Here is a 16,413-nt window from a genome sequence, read left to right on the forward strand (position 1 = left end):
AATCAATAGAGGAAAGACATTAGCGTTAAGGGGGCACCAAGGAAGCCTACTTATAGAAAATGGGATTTTAACTGGAACTTGAAGGAAAGCAGGCAATTCAGGAAGCAGAGATGAGGAGGGAGAGCCTTCCAGGCATAAGAGACAGCCAGTGAGTGAAAATACTTGGAGTCTGCTGATGGATAAAGTATCAGTGGACTGCAGAGTGGGTGGCAAAGAGTAAAGTGCTAAGGGAAATTCCCTGTTGTGTCTAGAAAAATAGGAGGGGTGAAAAGTTGTGACAGGCTTTGAATGCTAAACAGAGGACTTCACGTATGATTGCTGAGGAAATAAGGAGCCACTGGAGTTTATTGAATGGCAGTATGTGACATGGTCAGATCTGTGCTTTAGGAAGAATAAACTGACAGCTGAGTGGAAGATGGACTGGAGTGAGGACAGACTTGAGGCAGAAAGACCAAAGAGAAGACTATTGTAATAGTCCAGGTGTGAGGTGATGAGAATCTGCAGTAGAGAGCCGGCAGTGCCAGGGGAGAGAGAGAAAGGGGCATATGGGAGAGATGTTAGAAAGGTGAAACTGACAGGGGTTGGCAACAGATTGGATGTGAATAGTGAGAGGGAGTGAGGAGTTGAGGAGTAGTAATATGGAAATTCAGAAGTGGGAAGGGTTTGGGGGAAAAATGAGTTCCATTTTTGGCATATTGAGTCTAAGATGTCTATGAGACATCCAGTTTGAGATGTCTGTTAGGCAGTTGGAGATGCAAGTTCGGAAGTTAAGAGAGAGCTTAGGGTTAGATAAGTACATCTGAGAATCAACCTAAAGATGATAATTCAATCTATGGGAGCTGTTGAGATCACCAGGTGAAATCGTATAGAAGGAGAAAAGGGCTTAGGATAGAGCTCTGAGGGACACTCTTCTTTAGCATGCATGACTTGGAAGAAGATTCAGCAAAGAAAACCGAGAAGGAATTGTCAGGAAGGAGAGCACGGAAAGAACAGTATCTTGGAAACCTAGAGAGAAGAAGTCAGAGTCAGAAGCTGCAGAGAGATTTTAAAAAGGTGAGGATTGAAGGTCATTAGCAATATGGGACAGTAGTTAGTAGGGATTGATGGATCCAGGGAGAGTTTTTTGAGGATGGGAGACGTATAGGTATGTTTGTAGGTAGTAGGGAAGCAAAAAGTAGACAAGTAGAGACTGAACCTAGGTGAGAAGGTGGGAATGATAGAGGTGTTAATTTTCTGGAGAAGATGGTATGGAATGGAATCTTTTGTGCATGTGTAGTGATTAAACTTAAGGAAAAGGACCCTTTGTGTGAGAGGAATGAAAGAGGAGATACTGGTAGAAGATATCTGTGTCATCATAGGAGATGAGTAAGGAGGGAGCTATAATTGTGAGCTGCTATTATTGTTGTGAGTAGACCACTTTACCTCCATCCCTTAAAATCTTGTAATCACTCAGGGAAAGATGACAACTAATTTAGTATAATAGAAACAAGAGACTGGAGCCTTAATCCTGCTCAGGGCAATACTTGGGATAAGTTATTTGACATTTCTGGATTTCAGTGATTATTGCTTCCAGTTCCAGGTGATATAGTCTCCGAAGTGCTTTCTCATTCTTAAAATTCTTCTATTATAAGCTTTAGTTTTTAGGAACTCTGCTCAGTCTGGATTATGCATGGCACCCATGTGGTCTTCCCTACATAGACCATCATGTTGACCTTAAAATGCCTTTTCTTAGTTTATGCTTCCTACTTGTCCATCTACCATAACATCTGGTAATGGCAGTCTTTATATCTTTAACTCAACTTATTTGATATTAAATATTGTTTTTCCAGAGAATATAATGTCCCTGACAGCTATTATAAGTTGCTTTTCACTTGTAAAACCTAGATCTCTTCTAAAATCAATTGGACTTGTATATTAGAATAATAATGCTAATTATTATTATAAAAATGCTAGTTAATAACAGCTAGGCATTTATGTGGTGCTTTAAGTATTTTACGTATGTTATTTCAGAAGACTTCAATTTGAATATAGGGTCTTCTGCTTACCATCTGTTACTTGACCTCTCTGGGCCTTAAGTCTCATCTGTAAAATAAACAGTTGGGCTAGATGTTCTCCAAGATCCCTTTAAGCTTTGTATCTTATGATCTGGAAATTTTATTTCCCCTGTCCAGTCCCCAATGGTGGGACTGGAAAAAAAGCCCAAAAATCTTACATGGGCATTCTTAATACAGCCCGCATATGGGGTCTCTTTCCCTTTCCAACAGATCATGTTAAATCTAGACACCCAGGGTAGAGTGCTTTCTGATAGTGTGAACAGCCTAAGAGCACTTGCATTCACTGATAGGAATGATGATACTTTTTAGAGAAAAAAAAAAGCAGGCAAGTGATTGGAGTTTCCTCCTTGCTGAAAGAAATTTAGCCAAATCCATAAACACTTCTTTTTGAGCATAACACTGCTGAAGTTTAATTTTGTTAATATTTCTAGGAATGGGTCTCATTGCAAAAGTAATGAGTAATAAAATATTCCTGAAAAGTAATATTCAATGAAGAATATTCACTACAGCCTGCTGCATGCAGATGACTGCTCTAGCCATTGTACAAATGAAATGAAATCAACATCCTTTCCATAAGGAGCTTACGGTCTAGTTCAAAAGGCTATATCCATAACTGTGAAGCAACCAAAGAATGTATTTGCAAACCCAGTACCCAAATTAATCATTCAAGTATTATTAAACACCTGCTGTGTTCTCAGCATTGACTTGGATTCTGGAGTTCCACGTACAAAAAAATGAAATAATTGTTGCTCAACAAAAGGGGCTTATGTTCTATTGGAGGAGACAAATACATATATAAATATGTACAGCATAAGTATAAATGGAATAAATACAAATTTATACAAAACAGTTTTAAAAAGGTAGTTGGGGATGAAGGGCACTAGTAAAGAGAAAACAGAATTATATGGATGGTGTCTATTGTGGAAGTTTTCCCAGGCTTAAGATTTGAGCTGTCTTTGAAAAAGTAGAAGATGCTGATGGGAATGGTGGAAGGGAATTTTTTTTAAAGGGAAGTATTCCATATTAAACAGAGGCTCAAAGTAGGGATTGAGAAAGTTGTGTAAAATTCATCAAAATATAAATTCGGTCTGAGTGAAGGGTCTGTATGAGAAATCAAGAGAAGACACAGGACATCCATCTGGAGGATCTTGAATGTTAGATAGCAGTTCATTTCAGTAAACAGTTTTTAAGTACCTGCTGTGTGCAGCACAAGCAACATTCTAGGCCATGGGAATAGAAGGGGAAATGGAATCTAGCCTCTAATCTTGCATTCTGGCAGTTTGGAATTAATATGATAGACACTAGAAGCTACTTACTGTTTTTTAATGAGAGCCTTATAAAAGTTAGGTTTGAAAAATATTCTTCTACTAGCCAGATAAACAGATAGAAAAATTTGACAAGATTGAACTAGTCTTGTTCCTCTAGAAGGTAGCTCACAAGATCAGAGTGGAAAGGAACTTCAAAGGCCGCGTCCAACCTGTGTATAAGCGAGAATCCCTTCTACAACTTTGCTCTACTGAGGAGGAGCCCAGTGCATCCCAAGTCTACCATTAAACTTTCTGATAGATTCCCTACCCTGGGAAGTATAGTAAGTGCTGTATTGTTGGGAGCAGACACACAGAATCCTAAAATTAAAGCAAGAAGTATCCTTCAGATTATCTAATTTGACCTCTAATTTTATAGTTGGGGAAACTGAGACCTAGAGAGATTCAATGACTTGCCCAAGGTTACATAAGTAGTTGGTGTCAGTCATAGGATTTGAATTTAGACTTTCTAACTTCAAATCCACCACATTGTCCATTGTTCCATGCTTCCACTCTAAATGCTAGGCATTTTTTCCTTATATCAGACATAAATCTGTCTCTTTACAACTTCTATCCATTGTTCCTAGTTCTGTTTCCTCAGGTAAATTAAATGCACCTAACCTCTTTCTCTAGCCTTTCAAATACTTGGAAACAGATACCACTTTCTGTTCTCCAGGCTAAACACCCCCATTTCCTTTAACCAACCCTCATATGACATGTTCTTGAAAAAATTAACATAGCAAAATTGGTAGAATACTAGAGTTGAAGTTAAGAAGACTTAGGTTCAAGTTTTACCTTTGAAACTAGCTGTATGACAAGGGGGAAGACACTCAGAGCCTCAGTTTCCACAGTAGTAGAATAGAGATGATAATATATGTATTTACATTTATTGGGTTATTATGGGGCTCAAATTAGGATAATGAACTTTGCAATTGTCAAAGTACTATATAAATAACATTTATTTTGTTCTTATTGAGGACCTTCATTTTCCTGGTCACCCTATGGATACGCTTCAGCTTATCAGTGGCCTCCCTAAAATGGGCTCCTCAGAATTATACTTCGTATTCTTGATGTTGTATATCCAGGGTGTGGAGTACAGTGGAGTCATCACCTTCCTCCTCTTGGATAGTGCTCTTCTTTTAATGTACCCTAAGAGTACATTAGGTTATTTAGTTGTCATGTCACAATGTTGTTGATGTTGATCTGGCATTCAGCTCAATTTTCAAAGAGTTATCCAGGCATAGTTGTCACAAATAAGAACTATAAATGCCCTTGGAGAGGAAGAGAAATATCCAATAGACAAAAATAGGGAAAGTGTTATTATGATTTGGTGATGTACTTTTGAAAGGATGACAAGAAAAGCCAAGGACTTAAGAAACAACACAGTTGTTTAGGAGATATGTGCAACTAATTATCTAAATGGATAGCTTGCTGGATGGGGGGTCAAGAAGACCTGAGTTCAGACCCATCCTCGGGCAAGCTCACTCGCTCTGTGTCTTTGGGCAAGGCGTTTAATTCTAGAAACCTCTCGGCTTTTTAATCTGTGAAATGGAGATAGTAATAATAGCGCCTGCTTCCAGGGTTGTTGTGAGGATCAAGTGAGATCGTATTTATCAAGTACTTTGCAAACCTTAAAGCACTCTATGAATTCTAGCTGTTATTATCTGTGATTGTATTATAATCAGAAAATTGGGAAGAGTTAAATGGTTTTTAATTTTTGATAGGGAAAGCAAAGAGTATAGTTTCAACATGTTTGTTAACTTTAAGATATTGACAAAACATTCAAATGGAAATTTCAGAGTCCAGTTAAGTGAGTAATGGGACATAGTCACAAATGTGTACTAGACTTTAGTAAAGATCTAGTCCCTTGACTAGAGACTTGAAAAGAGAAGACAGTAGATAGAGTCTAAAAAAAAGGAAATTTTTACAATAACAATTACAAATCATCCCAGTGATGAAGAAATGGGCAGAGTATCAGGAAATAAGTGTAGCTGCCCCAGGTTTTCTCCACTGATGTTGGATTTTAAAAGAATATGTTTAAAAGATGCAAAGAGTCACATAAGAACAAAGGCAAAAAATGTCATTGAACTGCAAACTCATCAAAGCAAAAAAAAGAACTGAGGCTTTTGAAAAATACTATAGACAATTTAAAGGGGCTTATTACCTCTGGAGAAACAGACAGAAAAGTACCTTTCCTCACCTGCATATAGCTTTCTACCTATTTTCTTTATTATAATAACTTTAGTGAAATCAATACCACCCTTTCAGAAGGAGAATATATGTAAATAGGATCCTCTTTTGTTCTACTCACCATCTCTGTGATTTTCCAGACCAAAAAGCCCTTCCCCAGCCACTCTTCCTCTCTCTGTTTTTCTTCCCCCCACACACACACTTTCCTTAAAATATTAGCTTCTGGAGAATAGGAACCCCCAGCTTTTGTATGTGTATTCCCAGAGCTTAGCATGTAATAAATGGTTCATCAATACTTTTTCATTCATTCAAAACATAATTACTCCTGTCATATTATTTCCATAGTCTGTCAGAGAGAAAAATCTACAAACCAAAAAGGGTAAAACAAACACTAATCAAGAAGGCGTTGAAGGTGCAGAGTTAGTAAGAAAACAATTGGCTTCTTTATGTGAGTTCTCGTCTTTTGGGCTAAGGAATTATATCCCAAGGTGCTGACGGAACATGGAGACATAATCGCTGAGAATGTCAGCAGCATTCTTTAAGGAATTATGGGTTATGGAAGAAGTGCTGAAGATTGAAGATTGACTAGAAACTATAGACCATTAAGATGGTCTGGCAAAATTCTAGAATAAGTTATTAAACAGATCATTAGTGAACATCTAAAAAGTGAAACTGTGGTTACTAAGATATGATACAAGTTAATTTTTTAAAAGTCTTAGCCAACTAATATTTTTTCTTTTTCTCATAGTGTTATTAGATTGATCCTATAGATTGTAAGCTCATTAGATGTTAAGCTCCTTGAGGGCAGGAGCAGTCCTTTGGTTCTTTTTGTATCCCCAGTGCTTAGCCCAGTGGCTAGCATATAGTAGACACTTAATAAATGCTTATTAAATTAATTGAGTAAATCCAATAATCAGTTATCTGGATTTAAGCAAGTTACTTGTCAGTCTCTTCTGTAAAAATGGTGGAAAGATGTGAGCTAGATGAGAGTATAACTAGGGGGATTCATAACTGGTTTAATAATAAGAAAATTGTGGTGCTGTGGAAATAGCATTGGATTTGAAATAAGAGAACTTGGGTTTAGATCTTGTCTCTGTCATTTACTACCTGTGTGGTAAATTTACTTCTCATTTTCTATATCTTGAAAATGGGGTAGGGGAGGGAGTTGAATTAGATGGTCTCTCAAGATTGCTTCCAGGTCCAAATGTATGGTCGTGAGAACTGAAGATTGTTGATTATTAGCTCCTTGTCAAGCTGAAAGGAGGGTTCTAATTGTTACCCTATGCTGTACAACAATTTTATCATTGATTTGAATGATAGAAACCATACTTAATAAGATATACATATGGCACAGTGCTGGAAGTTATTCCAATAGAATTAGGATTGAGAAAGTTCTTCATAGAATGGAACAGTAGACCAAAGCTAAGATAATAACATTTTACAGGGTTAGATTTAAAGTTAAACTTGGGCTTAGGCTCAGGTATCACCAAACAAGTGTCATGTGTTGTTACAGCATTTATTGGGGGGAGAGGGTTAAGGTTTTAGTTGACTACAATCTTAATGTGAGTTAATAATGAGAGGTAAATGTCAAAGCAACTTCAATTTAGATTGAATTAAGAAATTAAATTAAAGTATCTAGAACTAGGAGTTAGTGGTCCTATGGGCTGATTAGACCATACCTGGAGTATTATGAGCAGTGCTATGCTCTATAGTTTTATATAAATATTTTCTAACTGGATCATGCCCAGAAGAGGGTGATCAGTATAGTAGAAAGACTTAGTTAAATCATATCACATGAAAAGTAGTTGGAGAGTTAGAAATATTTAGCTTGTAGAAGAGATGTAGGAGAAATGTGATATAGGCATCTTTGTTTTAAGGGTTGTGGAGAAAATTTTGACTGATCCCTTCTATCTTCAGAAGGCATACCAAGATTAGTAGGTAGAGGGTGGGTGGAGGCAGATTTTTACCAAGTAATCGAAGATTATTCCAAATACATACAGCAAACTAAAGCTGGAATGGCCTACTGTGTGAGGTGGCTAGTTTTCTATTACTCAAAGTGTTTAAGCAGAAGCTGGATGATCTAACGGGAATGTTGAACGGAGGATCACTAGAATGTAGAAAGTCAGACCAAGGAACCCAGAAGAACCCTTCTAATGCCTTGTGGATAACCAAAACTATAGTACTGGAAAAAGATGAGTAGTCAGGAATGGAAGTGTTTTTAGAATCAAAAGCAACAATAGTTGAAAACCTTCTAGGTGGATGTATTCTTTAAGAGAATTAGTTGTCCTCGACATATTTTTCTATCTTGAATACCTCATTAATTGGATGTGCTTTTTTATGGAGGTGTAAGAAGTGGTGTGACCTAGTGGATTAGTGGACTGGCCTTGGTGTCAGAAGACCTGAGTTCAAATGCTACTCTGTCACGCTATCTGTATGATCATAGGCACATTTTTAACCTTTCAGTGCATGTTTCCTTACTTATATAATAAGGGGCTTAGACTTAATTGTTAAGACTATAAGCTACAAGTGAGTGACTGGTAAGCATCAGGGAAAGGAATTTCCTCCCTATAGAAGTTCCTCACATTGACAAAAACAGTTTTGGACACCCTCCATTCCCCCAAAAAACAACAAAAAAATCCTACAACCACAAACTCCAGGAAATTATTCAAACCCATTAATTGTATTGTTTTATTATATTGAATATTGTCAGGAATGGGTTACCATATTTTTAATATATGATTATTCTTATTTTATTGTCATTTATTAAGTAGAATTTGAACTGTAATTGATGCTGTTAATAACATTATGAACTGGGAAAAGTCCAAATAATGAGGACAAAAGAAGCATCTTAAAAGAAGAATGCTATTAAATTCATTTTCAGCCAAGGTAGTATAGCTGTAGACTGTTGGGAAACAATAGCAAAAAACCTATCAGACTGCCACATGTAGGATAGCTCTAAGGCCAACTGCAAGTCTCAGATGGGTGCTATAAATAGTCATTACGGCTATGAATTGAAGAACAGTCTTTAAATGTTCATAGAGTCAACAGAATTGTTGGTCTCCCTTCAGTCTTTTCAGCTATCACAGGTATCATGCAGCTGTGAAAATGATAAATCATATGACAGAATTTTAAAGTTAGAAGGGTAAAACATTAGTATAAAACATTTACTTCACTGCCCCCCCCATTTTACATATGAAATGTGTCCAGGTTCACACAACTACTTAGTGGCAGAATCAGGACTACAGTGTCAGTCTCCTAACTCCCAATCTGGTGCTTTTTTCCACTACACCATACACGTGGCCTCGTTTTGAATACAATGAAAAATAAATTGTAGGAAATAGTGTTGTCTAAAGCTTTGATCTATCACAGTATTTATTCTGGTAACATAAGCAGTAATAACAAAGTTTCTACTTGATCTGACCTTTTCTGTAATTACTTAGTGAAGCAATTTAGTTTTACTATTGAACAACTAGAGAATAAGTCGTTTTTTGTTTGGAGTCATTTTGATTGCTAATTGTTTTAGGGGATTGGTTAGCTTGTTTAGAAATGTATTGTTTTTTAAAAATATTTTCCTCTTTAATTCTTTGTAACTAGCAAGAAGTTGAGAAGTTTACAGACCTAGAGAAACTCTACCTCTACCTTCAGCTGCCTTCTGGTCTCAGCAATGGAGAGAAAAGGTATATATATTTTCTTGGTCTCTGACATTAGTGAAAAAGCATATAGAGAGTCCTCCATTTTTGTCATAATATATTTCCTAAAACTGTCTCAGAAAATACTTGGGGAAAAGGTCATTTTTAATATTTATACAGTTTTTACTTTAGTAAAAAACCTGTAGGCTTCTCCACCAAATGGTGCTTGTATGTAGGTAAGCTAAATGCTTACTTTGGCTTTATTCTACATACAAGATGCTGCACATTTGGTCATTTTTGAAAATTGGAAACCACAAATAAGCAGATAACTGTGATAAGGAATGAAATATAGGAGGGTGTTTTTTTTAGGTTGCTCATTGAAATGAGAAGTTGCAGAATACAAATATTGCCATAGGTTCGTGATAAATTCCATGTTCTTTCTGAATTTCTTTTTTGGACCTACTCCCTAAATACTTTAATAGATTTATGGTCTTGCTGATTTCCTTCAGCCAGCTAGATTATCCATGTCTTCAGAGTGCTGGGTAACACTCATTCATTCTCTTCCAACATAACACATTAATATGTCATCTTATTTTATCTTCCAAAGTTTTGGCTAGAAAATTTTGGAGGGAGTATGCTAGCAACTGCTGTGGTTACTTGGTTTGTGAAAAAATTCTGGTTTAGCATTTTTTTTGCTCTTTTGTTTGGGCTCAGGAATCTTGGTTGTAGCCATAGCCAATCTGCTTCTAATACTCAGTTTAAGGCTGTATCTTCATATGACCCTAATGCAACTATGAATCATTAGATTAGCCTCATCAGGGAAGTACCATTGCTAAGATCCTTGCCATTATCTGATTGTGAAGTCTAGCTAGATTATTCTGTGCCTACTTCAGAAACCTTAGAAATTCAGGCAAAAGGCTTTTGAAGATACTCTGCTATGAATGAAAGGAGAGTGATTAGGAGTGGAGAGCTTGTGCTATGAGCCCATGTGATTTTAGCAGTTAAAGCATATAGATACTATGGCAGAGGTAACAGAGTTGGGCTTTGTTCAGCTCACAAATGAGTGGGACGAAACCAGGTTAAAATGGAATTGGAAAATGTTTAACAAAATAAAAATACAACACAGATAATGTTAATTTGTGGTTTTCTAACTATTTGAGTTTGATGCCACTGCTGTATGGCATATCCAGTTTTCACCCAAGTATAGGCTTACCAGGATACTAGGACCAAAATAGATGTTTCATTTCATAGAAGATACTTGTTTGTCAAAGTTTTTGAGAATATTCAGGACAAAAAAGGGCTAATTGTCTCTGCTTCTCCATTCAAGTCTTCTCATGCTTTACTTTGGTGTATAGGTGACTCTGGGTTCTTGAAGATCATGCCAACTGCCCAGGTTGGAAAATTTTTGAGAATAGACCTAATGAAAGACTTTATGTCTTTTATTCAGGTAACAGCCTAATCAAGTTGTAGAAGTATACCAATTTGCATGGAGAATGAAGAGACGCTTTCTGCCACCACACTCTTAAGACTATATACACTGAGTCTTATGTTCCATATGTGTTGGTAAATGGAGTACTCACAGCAACAGAATTACAGATCCTCAAAGTACCACTGTGGTCAAATGTCTGACCTTTACAGTTGTTGTTCTGGAAAGGGTCGCCTTTCGAGAGAAGCTGAATATTTCTTCAACTTGTGATACTAGAAATAAGGCAGCTGTGATCAGAGGGGCCTGACCAGGAATGTAAGGCTTCCCATCACTCAAATTCCAAATCTCTGCAAGGTCATCAAAATGCCTAGCCATCACAGGCCCTATATATGAAGAAACTTAGCTTTTTGCTTCTATTAATATGTGTAGTTCTCTAGGAATGAGGACAAATAGATCTTAAAGAAATCTAAATATACTAAGTCATAAAGGAATGTTCTAAAATGGTATTCCATTTCAGACCTAATTTCTAATGAAGAAAGGTGATTGGTTTACGACATTCCTGAAGTTACCATATTTTATTCATATGTACCTGAACATTCATATTACATCACATTTCAGACTTCTAGAGGAAGTGTCATCTAGAGCAGGGATTTATGCAGCCCGCCTACAAGCATAGAACTTTACATAAATGCTTTAGTAAACAAAGCCGAGCTACTGCAGAGCTCTCACTAAAATGGCAAATCAAAACATATTGTCTATTGTTTCAATAAGGAAAGGTTGTAAGATAAGAAGCAGTGAGATCTAGGTTCCGGTACTTATTCTGTGCTAGATAACTATGTAACCATGAGCAAATGACTTCAGTCTCTGTGCCTTAATTTCCTCATCTATGAAGTGAGAATATTACTATCTGCCCAACCACATCATAGGAATATAGGAGCTAATTAAGATGATAATGAGAAAATACTTTATGTCTGTATTTATGTGTGTATAGCACAATGCTATACATACAAATACAACATAATATTCAGAATAGTAGACTAGTGCTTCCTCTTGATCTCTCCTGTCAGAATAAAAGGCTTTTATGAAATCCCCTTGGATGTTATGGTCTTAATTTTTTTTATCATGTCCTGCATTGTTTTTATCTTCCTAGACTGTTGGCTTATCATAATCAAGTCATGAGATCTTACTGCTACTACCTTCAACCTGATATTTTCAGCACCCCACCTTCCTTTCTATGCCCTTGCCCCAGCTTCTTTCAGTACTCAAAAGACATTTTGCCCAGCTAGTTCCTACCCCAAAATGGAATCTTTTGTGAGAATGCTTAATCTCAAAGAAAATAATGAACTTCCTCTATACCATTGGAGTCTTACTCTTCTTGGGAAGGGTAATTCTGAAGAAGCAACACCATTCTGTGCTCCATAAATCCTTAAAGGAATTCATAGACATCAATCTGTCAGTGTATTTGATGACTCTACTTCACAGGACTAGAGGTAGCTGTGTGTCAGACTTGTTAGGGTAAATTGGGAGGTATTCTGTCTTCTAGGAACATATGTTTAAGTTGTGACAGAGAGCCTACTGAGAATCATAAATCTATCCATTGCTATCTATTTCTACTGTCCTCTGTGGGTACCATTTATGTAGTTAGTAGATGTACGGAATCCATCTATGGTGACTTCAGGTTCTGGGTAGGATACTGAAAGAATTAGGAGCACAAGTAATGTTTTCATTTCTTCTTTTCATAGATGGTAACTTTGAAAAAGAAAAGAAGACCTACAAGGTTGATGTTGTCAAAGAGAAGGATTGAGTTTTCTGGGCTATGGTCTGTGATCCCATAATGATGAGATTCTGGAAGGGACTTGATAGCTTAGAAAGAATGTGTTTGGTAGACTTGCCAGCCTGAGCAAGAGGGCTTTAAATTTAAATTTAATTTTTGAGAAGAGAGGGGCAAAAGCCCAGATAAAACAGCAAATGCAAATATGAAGACCAACATATATGAAAGAAACAGCGTAGTACAAGTGATGCCAGTAATTATCACGTGAAAAGGAACAAGAATCTTGTCAAGAATGAAAGTAGCACTTCCACTTTTGAACAGTGCTAGTTGTTAGGGAGTTTCTCTCTATTTCAAGCCTAAATCTGCCCATTGAAGGTCACCAGAAAAAGCCTACTCTTCCTTCTATAAGACAGCTTTTCAAATAAATTTGAAGATGCTTGTCATATCCCCTAAGCCTTCTCTTGGCTAAACATTCTTACTTCCTGCCTCCGGTCATCATGTGGCATGACCTTGAATCCTTTCATTGTTCTGTTGCCTTTCTCTGGGCACTCCAATTTATCAATGTCCTTCCTAAAATGTAGTGTCCAAAACATAGCACATTATTCTAGATATTATCTCACCAGGCAGAGAATAACAAAACTGCCGTGTCCTTACTCCTGGGAACTCTGTTTCTCTTAGTACAGTCAATATCATATGAACTTTCCTGAATGAATGAATGAATGAATGAATGGATGGATGGATGAGCATTGTTAAGTGCTTACTTTGTGTAAAGCTGTGTGCTGAGTGCTGGGGATACAAATAGAAAAGTACAACAGTCCTGGGCTTTTGGGGAACCTATGCTTGTATGGAGGAGACAGCAGGTGTAAATCAGATAGAAAGATCTCATAGTCCCTGGGGTAAAGTGGTAATTCATTTTCTCTGATGTCATTTCTGCTGATAAGATCATGTCAGTTTATGATGTTGAACAATTTGACAGTGCCATGGAATTTGATGGCAAGAACTGTTTTTTTTTTTTCTGAGTCTTGAGTGGCAATGGCTGCTGAGGAGGCAGGAAAGACTGTAGCTTCCTTAGAGACAGTTGCCAGGTTTCTTTTCTGTAGTGGTTATTTCTCTGGATACCGGCTGTCCTATCACATATTGAACTCAAAGTTCACCAAAACCCCTAGATTGTTTTCATACAAACTGCTGTCTGAAAACTCCTCCCAGTTTTGTTTCTGTAAAGTTGATATTTTGAATCTAGATTCTATGTGAGTCAGTTATTTAATGTGACCATTTAAAAAGCTAACAGAATCTTGAGCTGCCTTAATAAGTATAATAATGTCTTCTTTATGGGACTCTACTTGTCACAAATCATTCTGGATTATTGTATTCAATTCCAAACACTACATTTTAAGAGGGATATATACTTCAGAGTGGGTCCAGAGTTTGATGACTGAAGTGTGGAGGCCGAAAACCATGTCAGATGATTGAAAATTAAAAGAAATCTTTAGCTTATGAAAGAGTAAACTAAGGAGAGATATGATAGCTGCCTTCAGATATTTAAATGACTATCTTGTGATTAAAAAATAAAGTGGTTATATGTCATTTCAGAGAATTTAACTGAGACCAGAGGATAAAAAGTATAAGCAGTTTTTAATTTAATATAAAGAACATTATAAGAGCTGTAACTACCTAGCACTAAAGTAGGTTGCTTTGTGAAGTAGTTTATTTGACCGGTTAGTTTTATTATCTACCAAAATTTCAGTACAATGCTGCTACTATTGATTTCAGGCATTATAGCTTTCTCAGTTGATGTTATTCAGTCTTATCAAATTAAACTGGGATTATGAAGTCCTAAAACATTGATCAGTTGGAAACAGAGAAGGATGATGAGGTTGGTAAAGGACTTTTAATCTGGGAGAAGAAAAGAAGACTGAAGGAGGATATGATGATTACTGTCTTCACATATTTTAAGGTTGTCATGTAGAAGAAAGATTAGACTTACATTGGTTAGCTCCAAAAGACACATATTGGTAGAAATAATAATGGCAAATTTTTATGCAAAAGAAGGAAAAACTTGGTGAAAATTAGGAGCTGCCCACTGTCTCAATAGTTCGTCATCTCTGCAAATCTTCAAGAAAAAAAGAGATGACTTAGAAAAAGTCTTTTTTCCAAGTGAGCATTTGCTAAGGATTGTTATAGAGAGGATTCATGCTTCAGGTATAGGGTCGAACTGAATAATTTCTGAAGTCCATGCAACTCTAATATTAAATGACCCTTAATTTTCAAAACTGATATTAGCTAGCATTAATCACATGTCTTCTTTGCATTTTCTCCCTTATAGTCTTTATTTCTTTTTTTTCTATCTTCATATGCTTACTGAAATATTCTTTCATATTCCTGTTCTTTAGCAGTCTACTTTTTCTTTTCAAATAATTCTTCATTTTATCTGCAGTAGTTTTCAGTGGTGGTAATATTCTCAGTTTCTTCTAGGGTATATATAAGAAAGAAAATGAAATTAAAATTCATTTAAGAACAGATGTTATGGTTTAGTTAGTGTTTTTAATTAATTGAATAAGAAGTTTTTCTTATGTAGAACTCAAATTGATAGCTCCAAGTTAATGTTATTATATCATATATATGTATATATATGCTGCCCATTTCACAACATTTTAATGATATTATTGTGTAACAAAGATCTGCTTGATACTGAATTTTGTTCCCTATCTTATCTTCTCTTTTTAGCTAGATCTCTAGTACAGTTATTTTGTATGTTGTGTATTTTCCTAAATTCTAGGAAACTAAAGACTACTAATTGACTTCTTTGTGTCAGTTTATCAAAAACTTTACAGTCTAGCAAATTTAGGCAAAACAGATTGTCACCAAAACTTCCATTTGGTTATTTTTACTAAATCATATGTGTGTTCTCTGTTCTGCATCTCTTGGCCAGCTTAGGGAAGCACTGTTATGAATTTGTAATTGAAAAAAATAAATATAATCTTTGCAGGAAATTTGGCCCTTACCACTTGAGGTAGAAAAGAGAGGTGGAAATGGTGAATTACTGTTACTTCAATTGAAGAATTCTTCCTTGCTACATGTTAACAGGAGTTGACCAGTTATGAGTTTGGTTTGCTTATTTCTTATTCTCACTAGAAAGTTGATTTATCTAAAAAAGTCACAAAGTGAGGCACTATTTCAGCTAAAGCATATCTTTGTTTTGTGACCAGTGATCAGAGTTCCATGTCATCAAGCCGTGCCCAGCAAATGCATGCCTTTTCCTGGATTCGAAATACATTGGAGGAACATCCTGAGACTTCACTACCTAAGCAGGAAGTCTATGATGAATATAAGTAAGTACTATGTACAGGTGCTGAGTCTTCTGATACATAAAGGGATTTGAGTATTATACAGTTCTCACATACTGTTATCTGCTTCATTATCAGTGAATACCAAGCTGAAGTCTATAAAATCATGAATGGTATGGATGAACATGGACTTATTCAGCAATTCCCAGAATTTGAGGGCACCCTTTGAAGCTTTAAAGAGAGAAATTTGGGACAAATAAATGGAAGTGCACAGCAGGTAGTAAACTTGAGGAACCTAGTTACTGACAAAAAAAATCTTCAAAAAAGGTTTGGATAAAGTAATAAATGACAGATTTGTAATAGACTATGAAGGGAAACTAGTTTGGGTTTGGGTTTTTTTTCATTTATTTTTGTTTTTGGTGGAAGGAGAGGTACATCCCTAATGTTCTGAAGCTGATATCACAGAGAACAATTCTATCTTCCTATATCACATTCCTTTGTGCTGTTGTACCACAGACTGGACCTTTTATAACATTTCATTATGAATTTCTTCCTTGTGCACAATCTTGTAATAAGCACTAAAGTAATAATGACTCTTGGGATTTTTCAGTTCACAAACTTATTTAGGATCCCTACAAAGCTTCATAAACCTTCTTTCAAAAAATCAGAAATATTACCATTCAGGAAGGTAGCAGAGATGATGATAGGAAAGAAAATAGAGAATAGAATTCTAGAAGGAAGTCAGGAAACATGTA

At 36.2% G+C, this 16,413-nt stretch overlaps 1 protein-coding gene across 2 annotated transcripts in view; it reads left to right on the forward strand.

Moving 5' to 3' along the window:
• RFX7 (regulatory factor X7) overlaps positions 1-16,413 on the forward strand; it is a 181,508-nt gene that overhangs the window by 140,086 nt on the left and 25,009 nt on the right. The window contains exons 3-4 of one of the 2 annotated variants that reach the window (XM_036735415.1): positions 9,143-9,225; positions 15,581-15,703. In XM_036735415.1, coding sequence (XP_036591310.1) covers positions 9,143-9,225; positions 15,581-15,703 — 206 coding nt within the window. The remainder of the gene's footprint in view (positions 1-9,142; positions 9,226-15,580; positions 15,704-16,413) is intronic. The other variant, XM_036735416.1, reaches the window with a different exon arrangement.

This window comes from Trichosurus vulpecula, chromosome 8 (assembly GCF_011100635.1).
Source record: "Trichosurus vulpecula isolate mTriVul1 chromosome 8, mTriVul1.pri, whole genome shotgun sequence".
Taxonomy (NCBI): Eukaryota; Metazoa; Chordata; class Mammalia; order Diprotodontia; family Phalangeridae; genus Trichosurus; species Trichosurus vulpecula.